The sequence below is a fragment of the Ictidomys tridecemlineatus genome, chromosome 3, assembly GCF_052094955.1.
Source record: "Ictidomys tridecemlineatus isolate mIctTri1 chromosome 3, mIctTri1.hap1, whole genome shotgun sequence".
NCBI classification, from domain to species: Eukaryota; Metazoa; Chordata; class Mammalia; order Rodentia; family Sciuridae; genus Ictidomys; species Ictidomys tridecemlineatus.
The window spans coordinates 45,772,438-45,792,284 of record NC_135479.1 but is presented as its reverse complement, the minus strand read 5'-3'; the positions used below and the strand labels follow the sequence as shown (position 1 = coordinate 45,792,284).

Here is a 19,847-nt window from a genome sequence, read left to right as displayed (position 1 = left end):
CAAAACCACATAAAAATAAAAAAGACATTGTGTCCACCTAAAAAAACTAAAAAATAAATATTGGAAAAAAAAAAAGTTGTCGGGCTGGGGATATGGCTCAAGCGGTAGCGCGCTCGCCTGGCATGCGTGCGGCCCGGGTTCAATTCTCAGCACCACATACAAAGATGTGTCTGCCAAAAAAAAAAAAAAAACTAAAAAATAAATATTGAAGTTTCTCTCTCTCTCTCCCTCCTCTCTCACTCTCTTTAAAAAAAAAAGTTGTCATTTCACTCAAAGGAAAAGGAGTCTCTGAGGTCTGAAGAATAAACATATAAAGGCTGAAAATATAGCAGATCCTGTACTGTATAAAGACCATGTTTCTGAGGATGCTGCCATACTTCTAATTGGTGTGTGTTTCCTGTAGTCATTTATACCACACAAATAGAAAAAAGAAAATACCATATGATTATATTGCTTAGTATGGTCCTGGATGGAACAAAACAGGTTTAAATATGGCTTTTGATTAGAAAACAGATGGGTTCAAATCTGTCCCATGAACCAGAATAAATTTGTTGCCTAGTCCTTGAAGCAATTTACATTCTTGGAATCAGTCTCCCAAACAGTGACAGATGTGAGGACATTGAGCTGTCAAGAACTTAATGAAGGGAAACAGATCAGTAACCAGTTCCAGAGAAGGGTTAAGGCTATTCTTTTTTAAAAGCTAATTGTTTTGGACAACACACCTAACATTAAGCAGCATAACATACTCATAAAGTGCCTTATCTTATTTGACTTCGTACTCTGCCACAAGTTGTTGATGTGATGGATAATGTAATATCCAAAGTTGAAAAACCTTCCAGCCCTAGCATTTAGCTTTGGCACTTTGCACACACACACACACACACACACGTATATAAAATTTTTTTTGGTATTGTAATACAGGTAATAAAATTTACCATCTTTTTTTTAAAAAAAATATTTATTTAGTTGTAGATGAACACACAGTATTTTTTTATTTATTTTTATGTGGTACTGAGGATTGAACCCAGTGCCTCACACATGTGAGGCAAGTGCTTTACCACTGAGGTACAGCCCAAGCCCAAAATTTACCATCTTAATTTTTGGTTTGTTTGTAGGGCTAGGGATTGAATTCTATTACTAAACTATGCCTTACCCAGCCTTACCTTAATATTGTTTTTTGTGTATAGTTCAGTAGTGCTAAATGCATTATTGCGCTAGAACTCTTCATTTTGCAATACTGTAATTCTGTATATTGTCCAACTGCCCATTCTCCTAGCCCCTGGCCACCATCATTCTATTTTCTATCCATTTGACTATACGAGATACCTCCTTTAAGTGAAATCATACAACACACGTTCATTTGTAACTGGCTTATTTCAGTTAGCATAATGTTTTTAAGGTTTATCCATGACTTGTACCATGTATTATAATTTTCTTCCTTTTTAAAACAAATAATATTAATTTTTCCTTTGTATGTACTGCATTTTATTTATTCATGTATTGATGGACATTTAAAATTGTTTCTTGCTGGGGATATAGCTCAGTTGGAAGAGTGTTTGGCTTGCATGCACTGGCCCTGGGATTGATCCCCAGCACCACCAAAAAAAAAAAAAAAATTGTTTCTACCCTTTGGCTCTTGTGAACAAGGCTGTATAAACACCAGTATACAAGTATTTCTTTCAATTCCTGCTATCAGTGCTTGATATGTAACCAGAAGTGGAATTCCTAGATAGGGAATGTTTTTTTCCTTTTCTTTTGGACTTACAGATGTTTGAAGCTGTTTATTTTAGTAAAAGGCAATTTTAAAATAAAAAAAATCTGTATTTGTTAATATGAGTCGATTTCATTGTTTATGGAAAACAACTTATTTTTTTAATTGATTATTTTATTTATACATGACAATGGAATGCACTACAATAAAAAGTACTCTAGCACCTGGAGACTAAACAATATGCTACTGAGTGAACAATGGGTTACAGAAGACATCAAGGAGGAGATTAAAAAATTCTTAGAGGTAAATGAGAACACAGACACAGCATATTGAAATCTCTGGGACACTATGAAAGCAGTGCTAAGAGGAAAGTTGATTGCATGGAGTTCATTCCTTAAAGAAGAAAAAGTCAATAAATAAATGACCTAACTGTATATCTCAAAGCCCAGAAAAAGAAGAACAAATAAACATCAAAAGCAGCAGAAGGCAGGAAATAATTAAAATTAGAGCTGAAATCAATGAAATCGAAACAAAAGAAATAATTGAAAAAATTGTCAAGTTATTTTTTCTTTGAAAAAATAAATAAAATTTACAGACCCTTAGCTACACTAATGAAGAGGAGAGAACTCAATTACTAACATACGTGATAAAAAGGTAATATCACCACCAACACTTCAGAAATACAGAGGATAATTAGAAATTATTTTGAAAACTTACACTCCAGCTTAGTAATAGATGGTCTGTTCCTCCGTAAAGTTACATATTGCTGAAGCCAAAATACATTTTTGCTTTAATTGATTTCTTCAAAGACACATTAGGATATGTCAAAGAAGAGTAAGACTTAAGTTATATGGAGCATTGAGAAAAGTCTGAGTAGGTAATGTAAACTTAAAGAATGTAATAGAGTACTGAAACTTAGCAAGAGGTGACTAGGCTGTGTAGCCATTTCTTTATTTTTATTTTTTCTTTCTTTTTTTAAATTTTAATTTGTTATATATGATATACTGTAGGGTTTTGAAATTACTTGGGCCAACCAGGAAAATGAAAATGTGTCATTATAAATGGCTCTTTTAGGCTATAGTATTTGTGGGATTGTTTTTAGGAGGAAAGTTTTTTTGTGTGTGTGTGTGGCGGGGTACTGAGGATTGAACCTAGGGGGTTTCTAACACTGAGTTACATTGCCAGCCCTTTTAGTTTTTTATTTTGAGAGAGTGTTTTGCTAAATTGCTGAGGCTGGCCTCAAGCTTTCAGTCCTCTGGCCTCGGCCTCCAAGTGGCTGGGATTATAGGCGTATATCACTATGCCTGGCTAGGAGGCTTATAAATAGTAAATTTCTGTTGGCTTCTGGAGTCCCTTTTGAACTACAGAAGTATGTTTTAAGAGAACACTCTTCTAAAGGATAGAAACTGATTCAGTCTCTTTCAAGTCTACCTGACCTGTCTCTGTGGCAGCCACCAAACTGAATAAAATTTGTAAATTTTCGAAGAAGGATAAACTGCAAGAGCCCTTCATGTCTCTGGTTAGTTGGCCATTTCAGGCTTGTATCATTTAGGAGAAACATTACCCAGTTCTAATTTATGTGAGAAGTTTTCAGGTATCTGTTCTACTACGACTCAGGCAGATTGAGAGGGAAGAAAAGAAATGATTTTTAATCAAAAGAGAATAGTGTAATACTTTGAGAACAAGTGTGGCTCATAAATACTGTTTTCAATTTCACATCCTACCAGGACTACTTAACATTTGTACATACTACCAGTTCATGTGTATTTTTGTAGTTGAAATGATCACATTTATACTGGTATGTGAATCAAATTTTAGAATTCTGTGAAAGCTGCATGTTTCGAAGCTCTAAGAAAATAAGAGATTAAAACAAGAGTCTTAACCCTACCATCTGTTTCTTATCCCTCTAAAATATTTCCTTCTTATCCCCAGAGGAAATATAGAAATTAATCAGAATTAGCCAGGTGCAGTGGTGCATACCTATAATCCTAGCCATGTGGGAGGCTGAGGCAGGAGAATCAGAACTTCCAGGATAGTTTGGGCAACATTGAGACCCTGTCTGCGGAAGTAGCTCCGTGGTAAAGCACCTGTGGGTTGGGTTCAATTCCCCAGTGTAGCCAAAAAAAAGTAAGGAAGAAAGAAAGGAAGAAACTAAGTAGAATTTGCAATATTATAGGGTAAAATAAATTAAGTGGCCTGATGGCCCTTGGATGCTTCCCATAGCTGTGTAAGGTGGTGCATGCCTTACACAGAAAGATCACGAATTGCTGAGCCACTTAGTGACTATCTCAAAACACAAAATACAAAATAAAAAGGGCTGGGGATGCCCAGCATATATGAGATCCAGTATTACAAAAAAAGGGAAGATTAAAAAAAATGATGCCTCTTCTTTAAGATTTGTGTCTCACCTAAATCATGCGCAGGAGCAATTACAACTGTTTTTCTCTTAAGGGAGTTTTGCAGCTGGAAGGAACTTAAGAGAAACTTATTTAACCTCTTGGTTTTACCAGTTAGGAACTCAGATTTCCTGATGGTCTGCCCTGTATTTGGATAAGTGGACAGACTTTTTATCATTGATGAAGATTCACAAGTACTTATCATCTGTTTTTTAACTTTTTATGACTGTGCTTGAGCTTTAATAGCTTTTTCTTTTTTAAAAAGAGACTTACCCATTTGTCATGGATAAATTACCAGACTTTATCAAATTTCTCATGACTTCCATTGGTTATTAAGTCTATAGATCTTCCACTTTGAGCAGTAACTTTATAACTTCTCCTAAAACCAGTGATCTGTATTTTATGAAGCACCAACTAAATACTGGTTTCACCCATTTCTTTCTGTTTTTTGCTTTTTCCCTTCTATTTCCTGCTCCCTGCCAGACGGCCGATATTTTTTAGATTTGGTTATAATCCATATATTTGGGGATAGGCAGTAGATCTAATAATTGATTTTGTTGAATGTGATTATTTAACTTGTGCTTGAAATTTTTTGTTTTCCTAGCCAGGCACAGAGTCATTCATCTGTCATCCCAGTGACAAGGATCTCAAGTTCAAGGCCAGCTTTGGCATCTTAGTGAGACCCTCTCTGAAAATAAAAGATTAAAAAATAAGAAAGGAGGGAGCCTAATATTCTGTGGCTTGGCCAAACACTGTTCTCTCACAAAAGTCCAGTTTACTCACATTAATGGAACAGTATATAGAAAAAAGGCAGCAGAAACTCTGCTGGGGACTGGATTAAGGCCGAGAATCTCTGGCCCCAAGGAGCGCAGGTGTGCCCTGTCCCCCAAACATGGAGTCCTGTAGCCCAGGTCTTACCTGAGTCAGGATGAGGAAGTGGTGGGTCCAGATGGTGCTACTGGCCATGCCCCTGCTGGCTGCGTACTTGCACATCCCACCCCCTCAGCTGTCCCCTGCTCTGCACTCATGGAAGATTTCTGGGAAGTTTTTCACCTACAAGGGACTGCACATCTTCTACCAGGACTGTTAGTATAGTTGACAGTCCAGTCCTGAGATAGTTGTGCTTTTACATGACTTTCCAACTTCCAGTTAAGACTGGTACAGGATTTGGGAAGGTTTGACCCTGAGGTTTCATCAAGTGATTGCCTGTGATTTCTTAGGCTTTGGCTTCAGTGACAAATGGAGACCACACCACTATTCCATATTTAAGCAGGCCAGCATTGTGGAGGTGCTTTTGCACCACCCAGGATTCCAGAACCATAGGATCAACATTGTTGCTCAGGAGCTGTTGTATAGGTACAAGTAAAATCTATCTGACCGGCTTACCATAAAGAGTCTCTGTTTGGGGTTTGGGTGTGGCTCAGCGGTAGAGCGCTTTCCTAGCACGTGCGAGGCCATGGGTTCAATCCTCAGCACCATGTAAAAATGAATAAAAAATAAAGGTATTGTGTTCGGCTACAACTAATATATATATATATATATATAGATAGATAGATAATTTTTTTTTTAAAGAGTCTCTGTCAAATTTTTGCTGATACTCATTGGCCTCTTCTTTTCCAAAAGCTACCTAAAGATGGAGGCATGCTGTCACCCATCCTCACGAGGTTGATGAACTTTTTTGTATTTTCTCAAGGTCTTACTCTAGGTCTTTGGACCATACACTTGACCCTCTGAGAGTGAGCTCTGGAATATGTGGGCAGGGATCCAAAACAATGACGGGAACTTGGTGTCTCTTACAGGACATCAATCAGAGGAAGAAGTTTAGAAGGTGCTGGGTGGGTGCCTCTGTAACTATTCCCATTCATTTTATCTATGGGCCATTGGATCCTCTAAATCCCTATCCAGAGTTTTTGGAGCTGTACACGAAAACGCTGCTGGGGTCCACAGTGTCAATTCTGAATGACCATATTAGCCACTACCCACAGCTAGATCCCATGGGCTTCTTAAATGCATATATGGGCTTCCTCAGCTCCTTCTGAGCTAGAAAGAGTAGCTTTCCTGTATTATTCCCCCCACTCATGTATCTGTTATGTAGTCCACTTAGGAAGAAATGCCCAAAAGAGGTTCTGGCAGTCAAACACTGTTCTCTCAAAAAAGTCCACTTTACTCACATTGATGGAACAGAATACAGAAAAAAGGCAGCAGAAACTCTGAAAAAATAGTCCACCTCATTCCAAGTATCTAGACTTGTCTTTGTGTTTAGTCTTTGTGTCATTAGGAAATTCTGACAAGCATGGCTTCTCATGGATGCTTAGAGACAGGCATTAGACATTCTTTTTTTTTTTTTTTTTGCTTTTTTAAGAGAAAGAGAGAGAATTAAAAAATATATATATATTTATTTCTTAGTTTTTCGGCAGACACAACATCTTTGTATGTGGTGCTGAGGACTGAACCCGGGCTGCACGCATGCCAGGCGAGCATGCTACCGCTTTCCAGCCCGGCATTAGAAATTCTTTTGCTTAAAAGACTTTTTACATTTTTGTGGACTTTCCTGAAGTATCTGAAAGTGCTGATTTCTGGCCTAAGCCCAGTTGAAATTTCACAGTAAAGAATGAAAAGTGGGGCCTGTTACCTCTCCTTGAATGGTTTAAAGGGTACATGGTTTTTAAAGTTCTGTAAGCAACATAGCTTAAGTGAGAGTGAATATCCCTTGTCATAACTTTGGATTAGTTTCATCAGCTGCTTTAAATTATAGACATTTTGTTAGAATATTTAAGAAATGCAATATTTTAAAGTATGGTGTAAGAGTATGATTTGCCTACACATTGTATATAGTTTCTAAGGACACTAAACTGGCAGACCCTTACTCTGCCATAGTAGTGAACCTTATTAAACGTGAAATTTCTAGGGGCTGGGGATGTGGCTCAAGTGGTAGCGCGCTCGCCTGGCATGCGTGCGGCCTGGGTTTGATCCTTAGCACCACATACAAACAAAGATGTTGTGTCCACCAAAAATTAAAAAATAAATATTAAAAAATTCTCTCTCTCTCTCTTTAAAGAAAAAAAAAACGTGTAATTTCTGAGTAAACTAAATTCAGATTATTTACAGAATTTTTAAAAATCACAGACACTAAGAAGCAATTCCATCTGTGCCAGAGATTTACTGTTATTAGTTGGAGAGATCAATTCTAACAGCAAATAATAGTCTGACTATTCATACCTCAGTGCTTAGAAGCATGAACCCTCCTGAAGTGTAGGGAGGGGACCTTTTTACACTTGGAGTTACCTTGCTGAAGTACACTGACTCCTCTGGTGATGATGACTTAACTTCCCATTGTCTGTCCCAGAGAGGCTTTGTCATGCAGCTCAGCTATTCCTGAGCAACAGGATAGTTTCCAGACAATTTAAGAATAAATTTTCAAAGACCTATAAGCAAATGGTGCTGAGTAGTTTTTTTTTAAAATCCACAGTGTCATTGTCTTTGCCAAAGTAGGTATTAAGTGATTAATTTTAAATTTGATTTTTAAAAATTAGGAACCTCAAATATAACGACTTTGAAACTGGAATAAGTGTTTATTTTCTAGTAATAAAAATGAATTGTGACAAAAGTGGATTGGCTTCCCCTCCCTACCACCCCTTTGGGATAAAATTTTTCAACATTGCCAAGAGCTTTCAAACATTAAACAAAAGAACATAATGAAGTTAAACAGCTGGAATATAGGATAATATTTGATTTTCAAGCTCACCCAAAGCTGCACTGTCATACCAGTGCTGACCAAGTGAGAAAGGAAAAAAACAAAACCAAGGAACACCAAAACTGATGCACAAGGACAGACATTGGCTTAATCTGCTGGCTCAGGGCCAAGCAGTTAGTTTGTTTCTTTAAAGTCATTAAATCTTTTAAAGTGTGATTTTGGGAAATTTATGCCACTAGCCTAAAAGCTAGTGATATACACATCAACTACATCTTGCCCAGTAAGAACTTATCCAACAGAAGCCAAGGTAACATCTACAGGTGTTCTCTCTTTGCTTCTGACAGTCACCTGCATGGTCACTCCATCTACTAAGGCCAGCCTGGACCTCACCAATAATCAAAGCCACCTTTGTATACACCTGAGAGAAAAAAGTGAGGAAAACCATACTTAAGAACTCAAGCTCTAAATAATGAAATTTATTATAAAATAATAATAAGAAGAAAGGACTGGAGATGTAGCTCAAAGGTAGAGTACCCTGTGTTCAATTCCAACTGCCATAAAAGAAAAAAATGTTTTCTTATTGGTAAAATGAGATGATAGTAGCTACTTCATCTCAGAGGACATTTATAGAATTAAAGGATACATATGAGATATAATTAATAATAATGATGAACCATTTTAACTTTTCACTATCCTAGAAATCCAGTAGATTTAAGTGCCTGTTATGTTGAGAGGAAATGTTATAGGTATTTCATTTATTTATTTATTTATTTTTTAAAGAAGAACATCCTTCTTGCCTCTTTTTGCTTTTCTAAACTAGGTGCTTATATAGTAATGGGGTGTAATAAATAAAGGTTGAAGAGATCAAGAATAGATTTTACATAGAGCTTTTAGTTAATTATCAGCTAAACAGCTAAAAGGGTGTTCAGATCTACTGTGAATTTTTATGTGCCTTTATAAAATGGTAAGCTGTTTTGTTTTCTTTATTTATAAATTTGGAGTAATATCCTTTGTAGTTACAAGAGTTAAATGATGTGCATGTAGACTGCAAAGTGCTGTGAAACTGTTAGATAATATTACTGGTATTTATAATTTTATTATCTCTTAATGTAACCATATTTACAGAAAATTAGAAAGTGGAGTGAGCATTGATACCAGCCTTTGGATATAGTGTTTATTTTGGTTTTGGTTCCATACAGTTCTTTCCCTCTTAGTCTCAATGAATACAGAGAATTTTGTCTTCTACTTTTGTTTTTAAATTTTTTTTTTTGTGGCTAATGATGTACATAGCAGTCATTTTTATATAACTTGAAAGCATCCATAATTAACTAATTTCTTTTGGACATTTAGATTTCCTGTTTTCACTGTTACAAAGAATAGACCAGTTCTCTTGTTTCTTACTGAATTGCCATCTGTTAAGACCATTATAGATAGCTGTTTTTGACCTCTGGTTTCATCATTGCAAATCAAGAAAAAAAAATTTTTTTAAAGGAATTATTACAAAGAAATGTACTTCTTGACTCCCTACACAGGTAAAAAGATGGAGAAATATTGAGGGATAGACGGTATACTATCTTGTTCTGCAGGTAGTACAGTATTTTGGCAATTAAAATAAGAAGGAGCAATTACCTGTTGTGAGCTCCACAGGGGGCAAATGCTGCTATTTTGATTTCTTTCCTTCCTATTAAGGAAGGAAGAGGGATAAGCAGCATGAAAGATAAGGGACTGCTTTTTATATTTATTCATAGTGAATTAGGTTATGTGTTTTTCTTCGCTTTAAGCATAATGCTTAGTTTAATTCCCTTTCTAGGTTTAATGTGGAAAATTCTCATTGGTGTCCTGGGGAGAAAAGGGTGGGTCTAGTGGCTCATGCCAGGATGAGCAGTCTATCAACTTTTGTGACATTTTAGTCTACAGAATGTCGTAACTGGTTGCTTTTCTAGATGGTCAAAGAAGAGAATTAAAATCAGCTAGCATATATTGAGTACATCAGGCAGTCTGTTAAAAAGAAATAACAAGGAATTAAAAGACTTGATTCTACTACCTCAGAGAAGCTCTTTATAACATAGTGGTTCTTAGATAAAAATATCTAAGAATAATTAAAATCATTTATTAATAAGAACACAGGAGCTAGGCATGGTAGCTCATATGTGTAATCCCAGCTTTTTGGAAGGCTGAGGTAGAAGGATCATAAGTTTAAGACTAGCCTGGGAACTTGGTGAGATTATCTGAAAATAAAAATTAAAAAGGCTGAGGATGTAGCTTAAGGATAGATAGAGTGTTCCTGGGTTTAATCCCTATAGTAAACAAAAAACAAAAGAACATAGGATAAAAGTTTATTTTTAGACATGTAGATCTGGAATTTATAACAGATATCAGGCAGCTCTGGTCAATACCTAGGGGCATTTATTCTAATAATTTAATTATTTTATAAGCAACAAAGTGTTGGTTCTACTGCTTACAGAAGGTTTTAGACTAGGTTCATAGCTATTTATATCCCAAACCTCTACTTTCATCCATTTTTTTCTAGATTACATTTCTTTTCTCCCTCCCTCCTTTCCTTTCTTCCTCCCTCTCTCTTTCTTCAGTACTAGGGATTGAACCCAGGGGTGCTCTACTTTTTTTTTTTTTGAGACAGGGTCTCATTAAATTGCCAGGTTGGCCCCGATCTTGTGACTTTTATGCCTCAACCTTCTAGGTTGCTTGGATTAGAGGTGTGGGCCATCAACCCAGCCTCTTTATTACATTTCAATTTAAGATGTGGTTTAAAAGAAAAAAAGTTTCTAAATAACCATTTCCCACTGAAATGAATCAGAGTTCCATGGAGTAATGGTCGATTCCAGTGCTGGGTCAGGATGAATGAGTGAGATGAGCCTGCAATATCTCCTAGCGTGAGAAAATAAGGAAGTGCTTAAAAAGGATATCAGAAGGATATAGGAGCTAGTGTAAGCCAAGTCTGGGATAATATGAATTTCAAAGTGAGCAATTATGATGTTTTATAACCCACTGAGTAAAATAAACAAATGAAGTACAAAAAAGCAATAATAATTGCAAACATAATGCCAAAGAATAAATTCAGAAGAATAGTTAGAAAAATCACCATTTGCAGTTATCATAGTAGTAATTGATTCATGCAAGAATCAATAGTGGGTGCTAGGGTTGTGGCTCAGTGGTATAGAGTACTTGCGTAGCACATGTGAGGCACTGGGTTCATCCTCAGCACCACGTAAAAAATAAATAAAGGCATACTGTCCACCTACATCTTAAAAAAGAAAATCAATAGTGGGAAATTTGAAGAATAGGATATCGACTGGGTATGGCTCTGTTGTAGGAGTGCATGTGTAGAATGTGGGCCCTGGCACCCTCCCCCTCCCCCAATTTTTTTTAACAGTTTAAAGTATCTCTCCAGATTACTTATAATTACAAAGAGAACTGTGGGAAATTTAAAGTGGAGAAACTGAGGAGCCACCACCTTTTCCAGGTGGTTATCTCCTGACGTGTACCCCTAGGATACATGCCAAGAAATGTGTACCTAGAATCTTGTGGAAACTTCAGACAGACCAAATTAAGGAATTTTCTAAAATAATTCTTTAAAAATACTAGGGTCATAAAAGTTAAAAGAAAAAAAAAATACCAAGGAACTATTCCAGATTGATATGACAAGTGAGTAAGGAGCTCAGTCCTAGGTTGATACTGCATCAGGCAAAAAAGACTTGGGATAATTGGTAAAATTTGAATATAGACTGTGTTCTTAGTCATAGAAATGTACAATTATTACATTTCCTCAATTTAATAATTGTTCTGTGGTTGCCAAATATGATGCCCATGTTTGTAAAATGTACACACCTATATAAAGGAGCATGGTAATATCTGTAGCAACATTTTGGTTGTTTAGAAAAACACACACAACAAACAAATGCAGGAAGATGTCAGTTGATAAATCTGGGTGAAGGGTATACTGGAGTCATTTGTACTAATCTTGCAACTCTTCTTATAGGTTTGAAATTATTTCAAAATAATTTTCTTGAAACCTACTTTTCTCAGAGGAATTCCTAAATGCTGTAATGAGAACAGTGCTACTTTTATCATTAAAATAGTATAATGGGTTCAAAAATCTCTGGGGCAACTAGATTTTCCTTTTGTCCCTTTTCTTCTACTTGCATTTTGATTAGTTGTCACGGATGTCTGTTGATAGGAGCTAATGGTTGGGCACTTTTAAATATGAAATTATAGGGCTGGGGTTATAGCTTTCCATGCACAAAGCCCTGGGTTCAGTCCCCAACACCACCAAAAAGGAAAAAAAGGAAAAAAAGAAAAGGTAACTATAATAGGATTTTTAAAAAAAATTTATTTTTTAGTTGGACACAATATCTTTATTTATTTATTTTTATGTGGTGCTGAGGATCGAACCTAGGGCCTCACGCTAGGTGAGCCACAACCCCAGCCCCTATAATAGGATTTTTAAAAATATATTTTTAGTTGTAGATAGACACAGTATCTTTATCTTTATCTTTATTTATTTATTTTTATGTGGTGCTGGGGATCAAACCTAGTGCCTCACACAACAAGAGCTACAACCTCAGTCTAGGTTTTTTTTTTTTTTTTAACCATACGATTTATTTTTATTTTTTTTAGTTATACATGACAAGCAGAATGTATTTTGACATATAATACATACATGGAATGTACATATATCAATCATATTGTCTATTCTATTCTACTGTCCTTACTATCCCTCCTCTCCTCCCCTCCTCTCCCATCCTTTCTCTCCATCCAATCTAATGTGACACCTTTTTTTTTCTTTTTCTCATCACAACATCATATATGTATTCTGTATAATAGTGAGGTTCCCCTTCCATCTTCCGTGCAACTCTCCTTCTCCCTCTTTTTCCCTCCCACCTCTCTTCCCTATTTAGTGGTAGTCTTCTTCTCATGCTCTTCCTCCCTATCCCATTTTGAGTCACCCCCGCTTATATCAGAGAAGACATTCAGCATTTGTTTTTTATGAATTGGCTAACTTCACTTAGCATAATCTGCTCTCAGGGTTTTTAGTATATCAAGTGACTTCTGCTTTTTCATTAAGAAATATAAATTAGAAAAAGCAGTAAGTATATTAATGAAATTAAATCTTAAAAGACTCACAATATGGTATTCAGTTTAAAGCAAGGGTTAAAAGAAATAACACTCAAATTTATAGTAAGCATGTTTTACTGTATTACTAGCCTTACTTTTCTAACTATTTGTTTTTCTTCATCTCCTCTTACTATCTTTTTTTGATGTTTTAGGCCATTTTTTGGCTTCTGGTGGTCTGATCTAATCTGTTCAGGAATGCTAATTTAAAGGAAAGGTGCTAGTGAATTCATTTATACTCTTGGTACATACACTCCAATTGCCACTGCTTTCTCTTCCTTCATCTTGTTCCTAACATATCAAAGGTTTTTAAGTCCTGATTAATGATTTCTCAATTGATACACTGTCTTTTTAAAGGGAACATATATATATATTTTATCTACCAAACATTTTAAACTACCAAATGAAATTGATTAGACTTTAAATAAATTTACCTAGGTTTCTTTAAAATAGTTTAGATGGAACTTTTTTTTTTTTTTTCATTTTGAGACAGAGATTACTCTGTTTTGCTCAGGAGCTCAAATGATGCTCCTGCCTCAGTAGGCAAATAATATGGATGTTACCTTTGGTGGTTTTGTTTTTTGTTTTAATTACTGTTGCATTAAATATATAGATTAAGGTTTGGTGTGTGGCTCAGCAATAGAGTGCTTGCTTCGCATGCATAAGGTCCAGGGTTCAATCCCTAGCACTGCAGAAAAAGAAAACCAAAAAAAAAAAAAAAAAAAAAAAAGTATATGTGTGTGTTGAAAGATTGGTTTTTCTTTCTTTCTTCTTTCTTTTTTCTTTTTTGTTACTGGGGATTGAATCCAGGGATTCTTATTTATTTATTTTTTTTAGAGAGAGAGAGAGAGAGGAGAGAGGGAAAGAGAATTTTTAATATTCATCTTTTAGCTCTCTGCGGACACAACATCTTTGTTGGTATGTGGTGCTGAGGATCGAACCCGGGCCGCACGCATGCCAGGCGAGCGCGCTACCGCTTGAGCCACATCCCCAGCCCATCTTATTTTTTAATATTTATTTTTTAGTTGTAGTTTGACACAATACCTTTATTTTTATTTATTTATTTTTATGTGGTGCTGAGGATCAAACCCAGGGCCTCGTACGTGCTAGGCGAGCACTCTATTGCTGAGCCACAACCCCATCTCAAATCCAGGGATTCTTTTTCACTGGGCTACATGTCCAGTTCTTTATTTCATTTTATTTTTTAAAATTTACAGGCATTGCGGCACATACCTCTAATTCTAGAGACTCTGGGAGGCTGAGGGAGGAGGATCGAAAGTTCCAAGCCAGCCTCAGCAATTTATCAAGATCCTGTCTCAAAAATAAATTTAAAAAAGAGGCTGGGGATGTAACTCGGTGTTAAATTGCTATTGAGTTCAGTGCCCAGTACTAAAAAAAAAAAATAATAATGTTGAGGGCTGGGACTAGCTCAGTGGTGGAGCAGTTCCGTGGCATCTGTGAGGCACTAGGTTCAATCCTCAGCACCACATAAAAATAAATAAAATAAAGGTATTGTGTCCATTTACAAATAAAAAATAAATAAATAAAATTTTGAAAGATAGTCATGCAAAGTTGCTGAGGGTCTCTGTAAATTGCTGAGTCTGACTTCAAGCTTGTAATCCTCCTGACTCAACCTTCCAAGTAGTTAGTTTTAGGTGTGTGCCATGGTACAGAGCTAGAATTGGCAATTTCTGTAGTATCGAGTCTTCCTTCTTTTCTTTCCTTGCAGTGCTAGGAATTGAACCCGTGGATTTGCCTATGCTAGGTATGTGCTTAGTCACTGAGCCACACCCCCAGCTTTCTATTCAGTTTTGAGATACATAGTACATTATTATTAACTATAGTCACCAAGCTGTGCAGTATATTACTATAATATAATCCTCCTGTCTAGCTGAAACCTTATATTCTTTCATTAAAAACTCTCTGTTGGGGCTGGGGATGTGGCTCAAGCGGTAGCGCGCTTGCCTGGCATGCGTGCGGCCCGGGTTCGATCCTCAGCACCACATACAAAGATGTTGTGTCTGCCGAAAACTAAAAAATAAATATTAAAAAAAATTCCCTCTCTCTCTCTCTCTTAAAAAAGTATATTAAAAAAAAAACTCTCCCTTTCCCCATACCACTCCCCTTATTAAGAATTTTACATTTATTTTTAAGTGCTGGAGATTTAACTCAGGGCCTTATGTATGCTAGGGAAATGATCTACCACTGAGCCACATCCCAGCCCTTGTTAAGTGTTTTTACATCTTATGTTCATGAAGGCTATTGGTCCTTAGTTTTCTTACAGTATATTCTGGTATATTTCTGGTCTTATATAAGTTTTGAAAGTGTTTGTTCCTCTTATATTTTCTGGAAGACTTTTTATAGACTTGGTAATCTTTCTTCCTTAAATGTCTGCTAGAATTCATTAGTGAAATGACTTGAGCTAAGAAAGTTTTTTGTTTTGGTTTGGTTTGGTCCCAGGAATTGAGCCCAGAGGGGCTTAACCACTGAGCCCCAACCCTAGCCCTTTTTATTTTTTATTTTGAGACAGAATTTGGCTAAGTTTCTGAGGCTGGCTTTGAACTTGCAACCCTCCTGCCTTAGCCCAGGAGCCAGGCATGATGGCGCACAACTGTAATCCCAGCAGTTTAGTAGGCTGAGGCAGAAAGATCACAAGTTCAAGGCTAGCCTCCAACAATTTAGGGAGGCCCTTAGCAACTTGGTGAGACTCTGTCTCAAAATAAAAAATAAAAAGGCTCAAAGATGTGGTTCAGTGGGTAAGCCCCTAGATTAGATCTTCAGTACACCACCCCAAAAAGGACAAATTCACTGTTTTAAATTGACATGAGATGCTAAGTGAAGTTAGCCAATCCCAAAAATCCAAATGCCGAATGTTTGTTTTTTTTTTGATATAAGGAGGCTGATTCATAGTGGGATAGGGAGCATGAGAGGAATAGACGAACTCTAGGTAGGGCAGAGGAGTTGGAGGGGAAGTGGGGGGCATGAGGTTATTAATCATGGTGGAATGTGATGATCATTATTATCCAGACTACAGATATGAAGACGTGAATTTGTATGAATATACTATCTATACAACCAGAGTTATGAAAAATTGTGCTTTATATGTGTAATAAGAATTGTAATATACTCCGCTGTCATATATAAATAAGAAATATATATATATAAAAAATTGATATGGAACTATTTGCGCATTCTGTTTCTTCTAGACTAAGTTTGCATTTTATAAAGAATTTATTTCATTTGGCTATGAAATATATTGACAAAAATATGCTTATGAATATTTTTTCTTACCCTTTTAATGTTTATAGGATTTGTGGCAATGTCTCCTCTTTTGCTCCTGATGTTGCTCATCAATAAATTAATGTCTCTTCTTTTTTTCCTGAGTTAAATTTTTTTTCGTTTTCTTTTTTCTCTCTTTTCTTTCTTTCATGATACTGAGGATGACCCAAGGGCACTGTACCACTGAACTATACCCAGCCCTTTTTTATTTTTATTTTAAAAAAATATTTATTTTTTAGTTTTAGGTGGACACAATATCTTTATTTTACATCTGTGTGGTGCTGAGGATCAAACCCAGTGCCTCGTGCATGCTAGGTGAGCACTCCACCACTGAGCCACAACTTCAGCCCCCTTTTTTATTTTTTAATTTGAGACAGAAGTTTGCTGATTTGCCCATGCTATTTTTTAAAATATATTGTTTTAGTTGTAGATGAACAGAATACCTTTATTTTATTTATTTATATAGTGCTGAAAATCAAACCCAGTGCCTCACATGTGCTAGGAGAGTGCTTTACCAGTGAGCCCCAGCCTCAGCCCCAGCCCGCCCATGCTATCCTTGAACTTGAGATCCTCCTGCCTTAGCCTCCCAAGTAGCTAGAATTGTAGATGTGTGCTATGCACATGGCTTGACTTTTATTATACTTTGTTTCATTATTCTCCATTGTTTTTCTTTGTTTCTTTCTACATTTTCAGCAATTTAACCCAGGGATGTTTACCACTGAGCCACATTCCCAGCCCATTTTTGTATATTTTATTTTCAGACAGGGTCTCACTAAGTTGCTGAGGGCCTTGCTAAATTGCTGAGGCTGGCTTTGAACTTTGAATCCTCCTGCTATGGCCTCTTGAGCCTCTGGGATTATAAACTTGCACCATAGCGCTTTCTTTGTTGTTGTAATCATAATTTCCTTACTTTATGCTTGGGTTTAATTGGCTCTTGTTAATTGCTTTGCAAAACCTGTCTGCCCCAGCCTCTCTGAACTCTCACCTCAGTCTCTTCAACTCAGCAAGACTGTTGGGCTGTGTTTGAGTTTCCTTTCCATGCACTGTAGCCTGAAATTTCCTTTAAGCAGTAAACTCTGGTAATTGTAGAACTCACCTTGTTTGTTTCTCTTTCTGAGATTATAAGTCTGTACTACCAGTTGTCAAACATCTGAAGAAATAGTTGTTTTGTTTATTTTGTCCAGTTTCTTAGTTGTCTATGGTGGAAGGATAGTTCCCATGCTAGTTAATCCTTCAGGACTGAAGGATGTATGCATTTTATACTTTGCAAAATCTCTAAAATAATCTGAAGAAATAAATTCTATTCCTTTACCTTTTAACAAGTTCACCCCATCTTTTCCATATTCCCTCTTCTGGGTTTGCATTTGTGACAGAACAAAATGGTTTCATGATCTGTTGAGTTCATTCTCTTTCCAAATAAGAATAATCCTGAAGCATTGAAAAGGCTGAATTTTTTTTTTTTTAAGTTTTTTTGGGCCTGTTTTCCATCACTAGATTTAGTCTTTCTCCTATACATTGTATGCAATTCTTATTGTCATTTATAACTTAATATTTGTTAGCTATTCTTATCTTATTCACTTGGGTGATGCTTCAGTTTAAAAATATCACCATATAACCAGTGTTCAGTTGTATGAATTTTTTCCCAGGTGGTATAGCTGTATGCTGGGAAAAAAATGCAGCCTGGCTCCGCTGAAAGAAGAGCTTCGCATCCAAGGGGTAAGGCATTGTCATCATCATTCTAGTCTGTCTAATTTTTGATGGTAGTTTGGGTATAGAATCTTCCTTTACTATCCCACAGCTCTAAATGTGGTAATGTGGTTCTTCTTCTACTTTTCTTTTTTTAAAAAAAAAAAATTTTTTTTTTGCTTGTTTTTAAAAGCCTACAATTGTAGGGCTAGAAGGGACTTTTATATATTATTTAAACAAGACCTTTTTTGAAATTATAATACAGAAAAGGTATGGGAAAACAGGTTAAGTAGAATATCAAAGAGAGACCTGAAATTAAAAATTCTGATGTTTACCACCAACCTCATATCTGACTCTTTATAGATGTACATCTTTATAGATGTAGAAACTAAATGCTAAATAAGTTAAGGGATTTGTTCCAGATCACACAGCTGGTTAATAAAGGACAACTAGAAACGGAACAGCCTTAGTTAGTCCACTGTGCTTTCTACTAGGGTGACAGCCTACCCAGTGCAGCCCGTTGCTTCTTTTTTCAAAGGCAGTTGGAAAATAAGCCCCCTCCATCACTTTCCTCTAAGTGTGTGGTATTTGGCATGAGTAGATATTTGTAAAATGAAAAGGGTGAGGTGTAAGGTTAGGAGTAGAAGCCAAGTATCTATTTTGTTTTTATATTTTGCAGTGCTGAGGATTGAATCCATGGCCCTGTGCTTGCCAGGCAAATGCTCTGTCACTAAGCTATATCCCACCGCCTGAAATCAAGTTTCTGATCTGTTTTCTCTTAGACATTCTGTTAGTTGTTTTCCCCACAATACTGCTTCTTGGTAAAAGGGTAAATGTTACAAAGGAATTTCTTTTTTTTCCCTCCTTAAATCTGATAAATTAAAGAGTGAACACATACCTGTGAATAGCTGGACTTTGGTTGACTTTCTTTATTAGAAAAGTAAAAACAACAACAATAACATTCAAATCAATTTACAAATGTAGAAACAATGCTAGATAAGTTAAGGGACTTGCTGGTTAATAAAGAACAGCTCCAAAGAGCTGTTTTAAGTGTTTCTTATATTTGGTCCTTTGAGCCAGGTCTTTAAATTCTCCCTAATGTTTTATAGGAGGGGGGGAAAACTTTATTGAGATATAATTATTCAGTGATATTGGGCGGCTATGAATAATTATTTTTTGGAAGTAGTGTTTGTTAGCTAATTAAAAAGAAGGACAGATAACTTGAAGTAGCAGCCAGAAACATCTGTAGAACAACTTTAGTTTGATGAGATGCTGTGTTTGTGTTTTCAGGTTCCCAAAGTTACCTTTACTGAGTTTTGTCAAGGTCGGACAATGAGATGGGCCTTAGCTTGGAGTTTTTATGATGATGTCACAGTACCAGTAAGTAGAAACTTTACTTGAACTTCTCCAAATGCCAGCACATACTTGGGTTTAGTGGGTCACAAATGAACTAAATCAGTATTATCCCATTTCCCTTAGGTTTGCCCACAAATGCTTATGGAAAAATAGAAAGTAGATTGTAAGTAAGGCACAGTCCTGGAAGGCTGGTTGGTGACCATGGAGAATTCCTCTGTGGGTTTGTGCGACACAGAAATTCTTGTTCAGCAAACACAAACACATCTTTTAGGAATTAGAAACATAGGTAATATAGCCTATGGGAACACTTCATGAGTGCAGTGATTCTGGTTGACATTTCTCTGGTATTGAAATTCAGTTGAAGTCTTTTTTCATTCACTTCTGTATTCCTAGGGTAGCTGCCTTCTGGGGCTCCTAGTGAATTTAGAAGTTTCCTTTTGAAGGTGGGCATGGTGGCACATACTGTAACTCCAGCCTCTTTGGAGGCAAAGCAAGAAGATTGAAAGTTCAATGTCAGCCTCGGCAGGCTAGCAAGACTTTCAACAACTTAGCAAGACCCTGTCTCAAAAAATGAAATTTGAATGGGGTGGCATAC

General features: G+C 36.3%; 1 protein-coding gene and 1 pseudogene across 1 annotated transcript in view; both read left to right on the top strand.

The window, feature by feature from the left end:
- Positions 1-19,847, top strand: part of Mettl16 (methyltransferase 16, RNA N6-adenosine) — a 70,323-nt gene that overhangs the window by 36,480 nt on the left and 13,996 nt on the right. The window contains exons 7-8 of the mRNA XM_005327922.5: positions 17,857-17,926; positions 19,187-19,276. Coding sequence (XP_005327979.1) covers positions 17,857-17,926; positions 19,187-19,276 — 160 coding nt within the window. The remainder of the gene's footprint in view (positions 1-17,856; positions 17,927-19,186; positions 19,277-19,847) is intronic.
- Positions 288-17,850, top strand: LOC101963623 (mesoderm-specific transcript homolog protein-like; annotated as a pseudogene).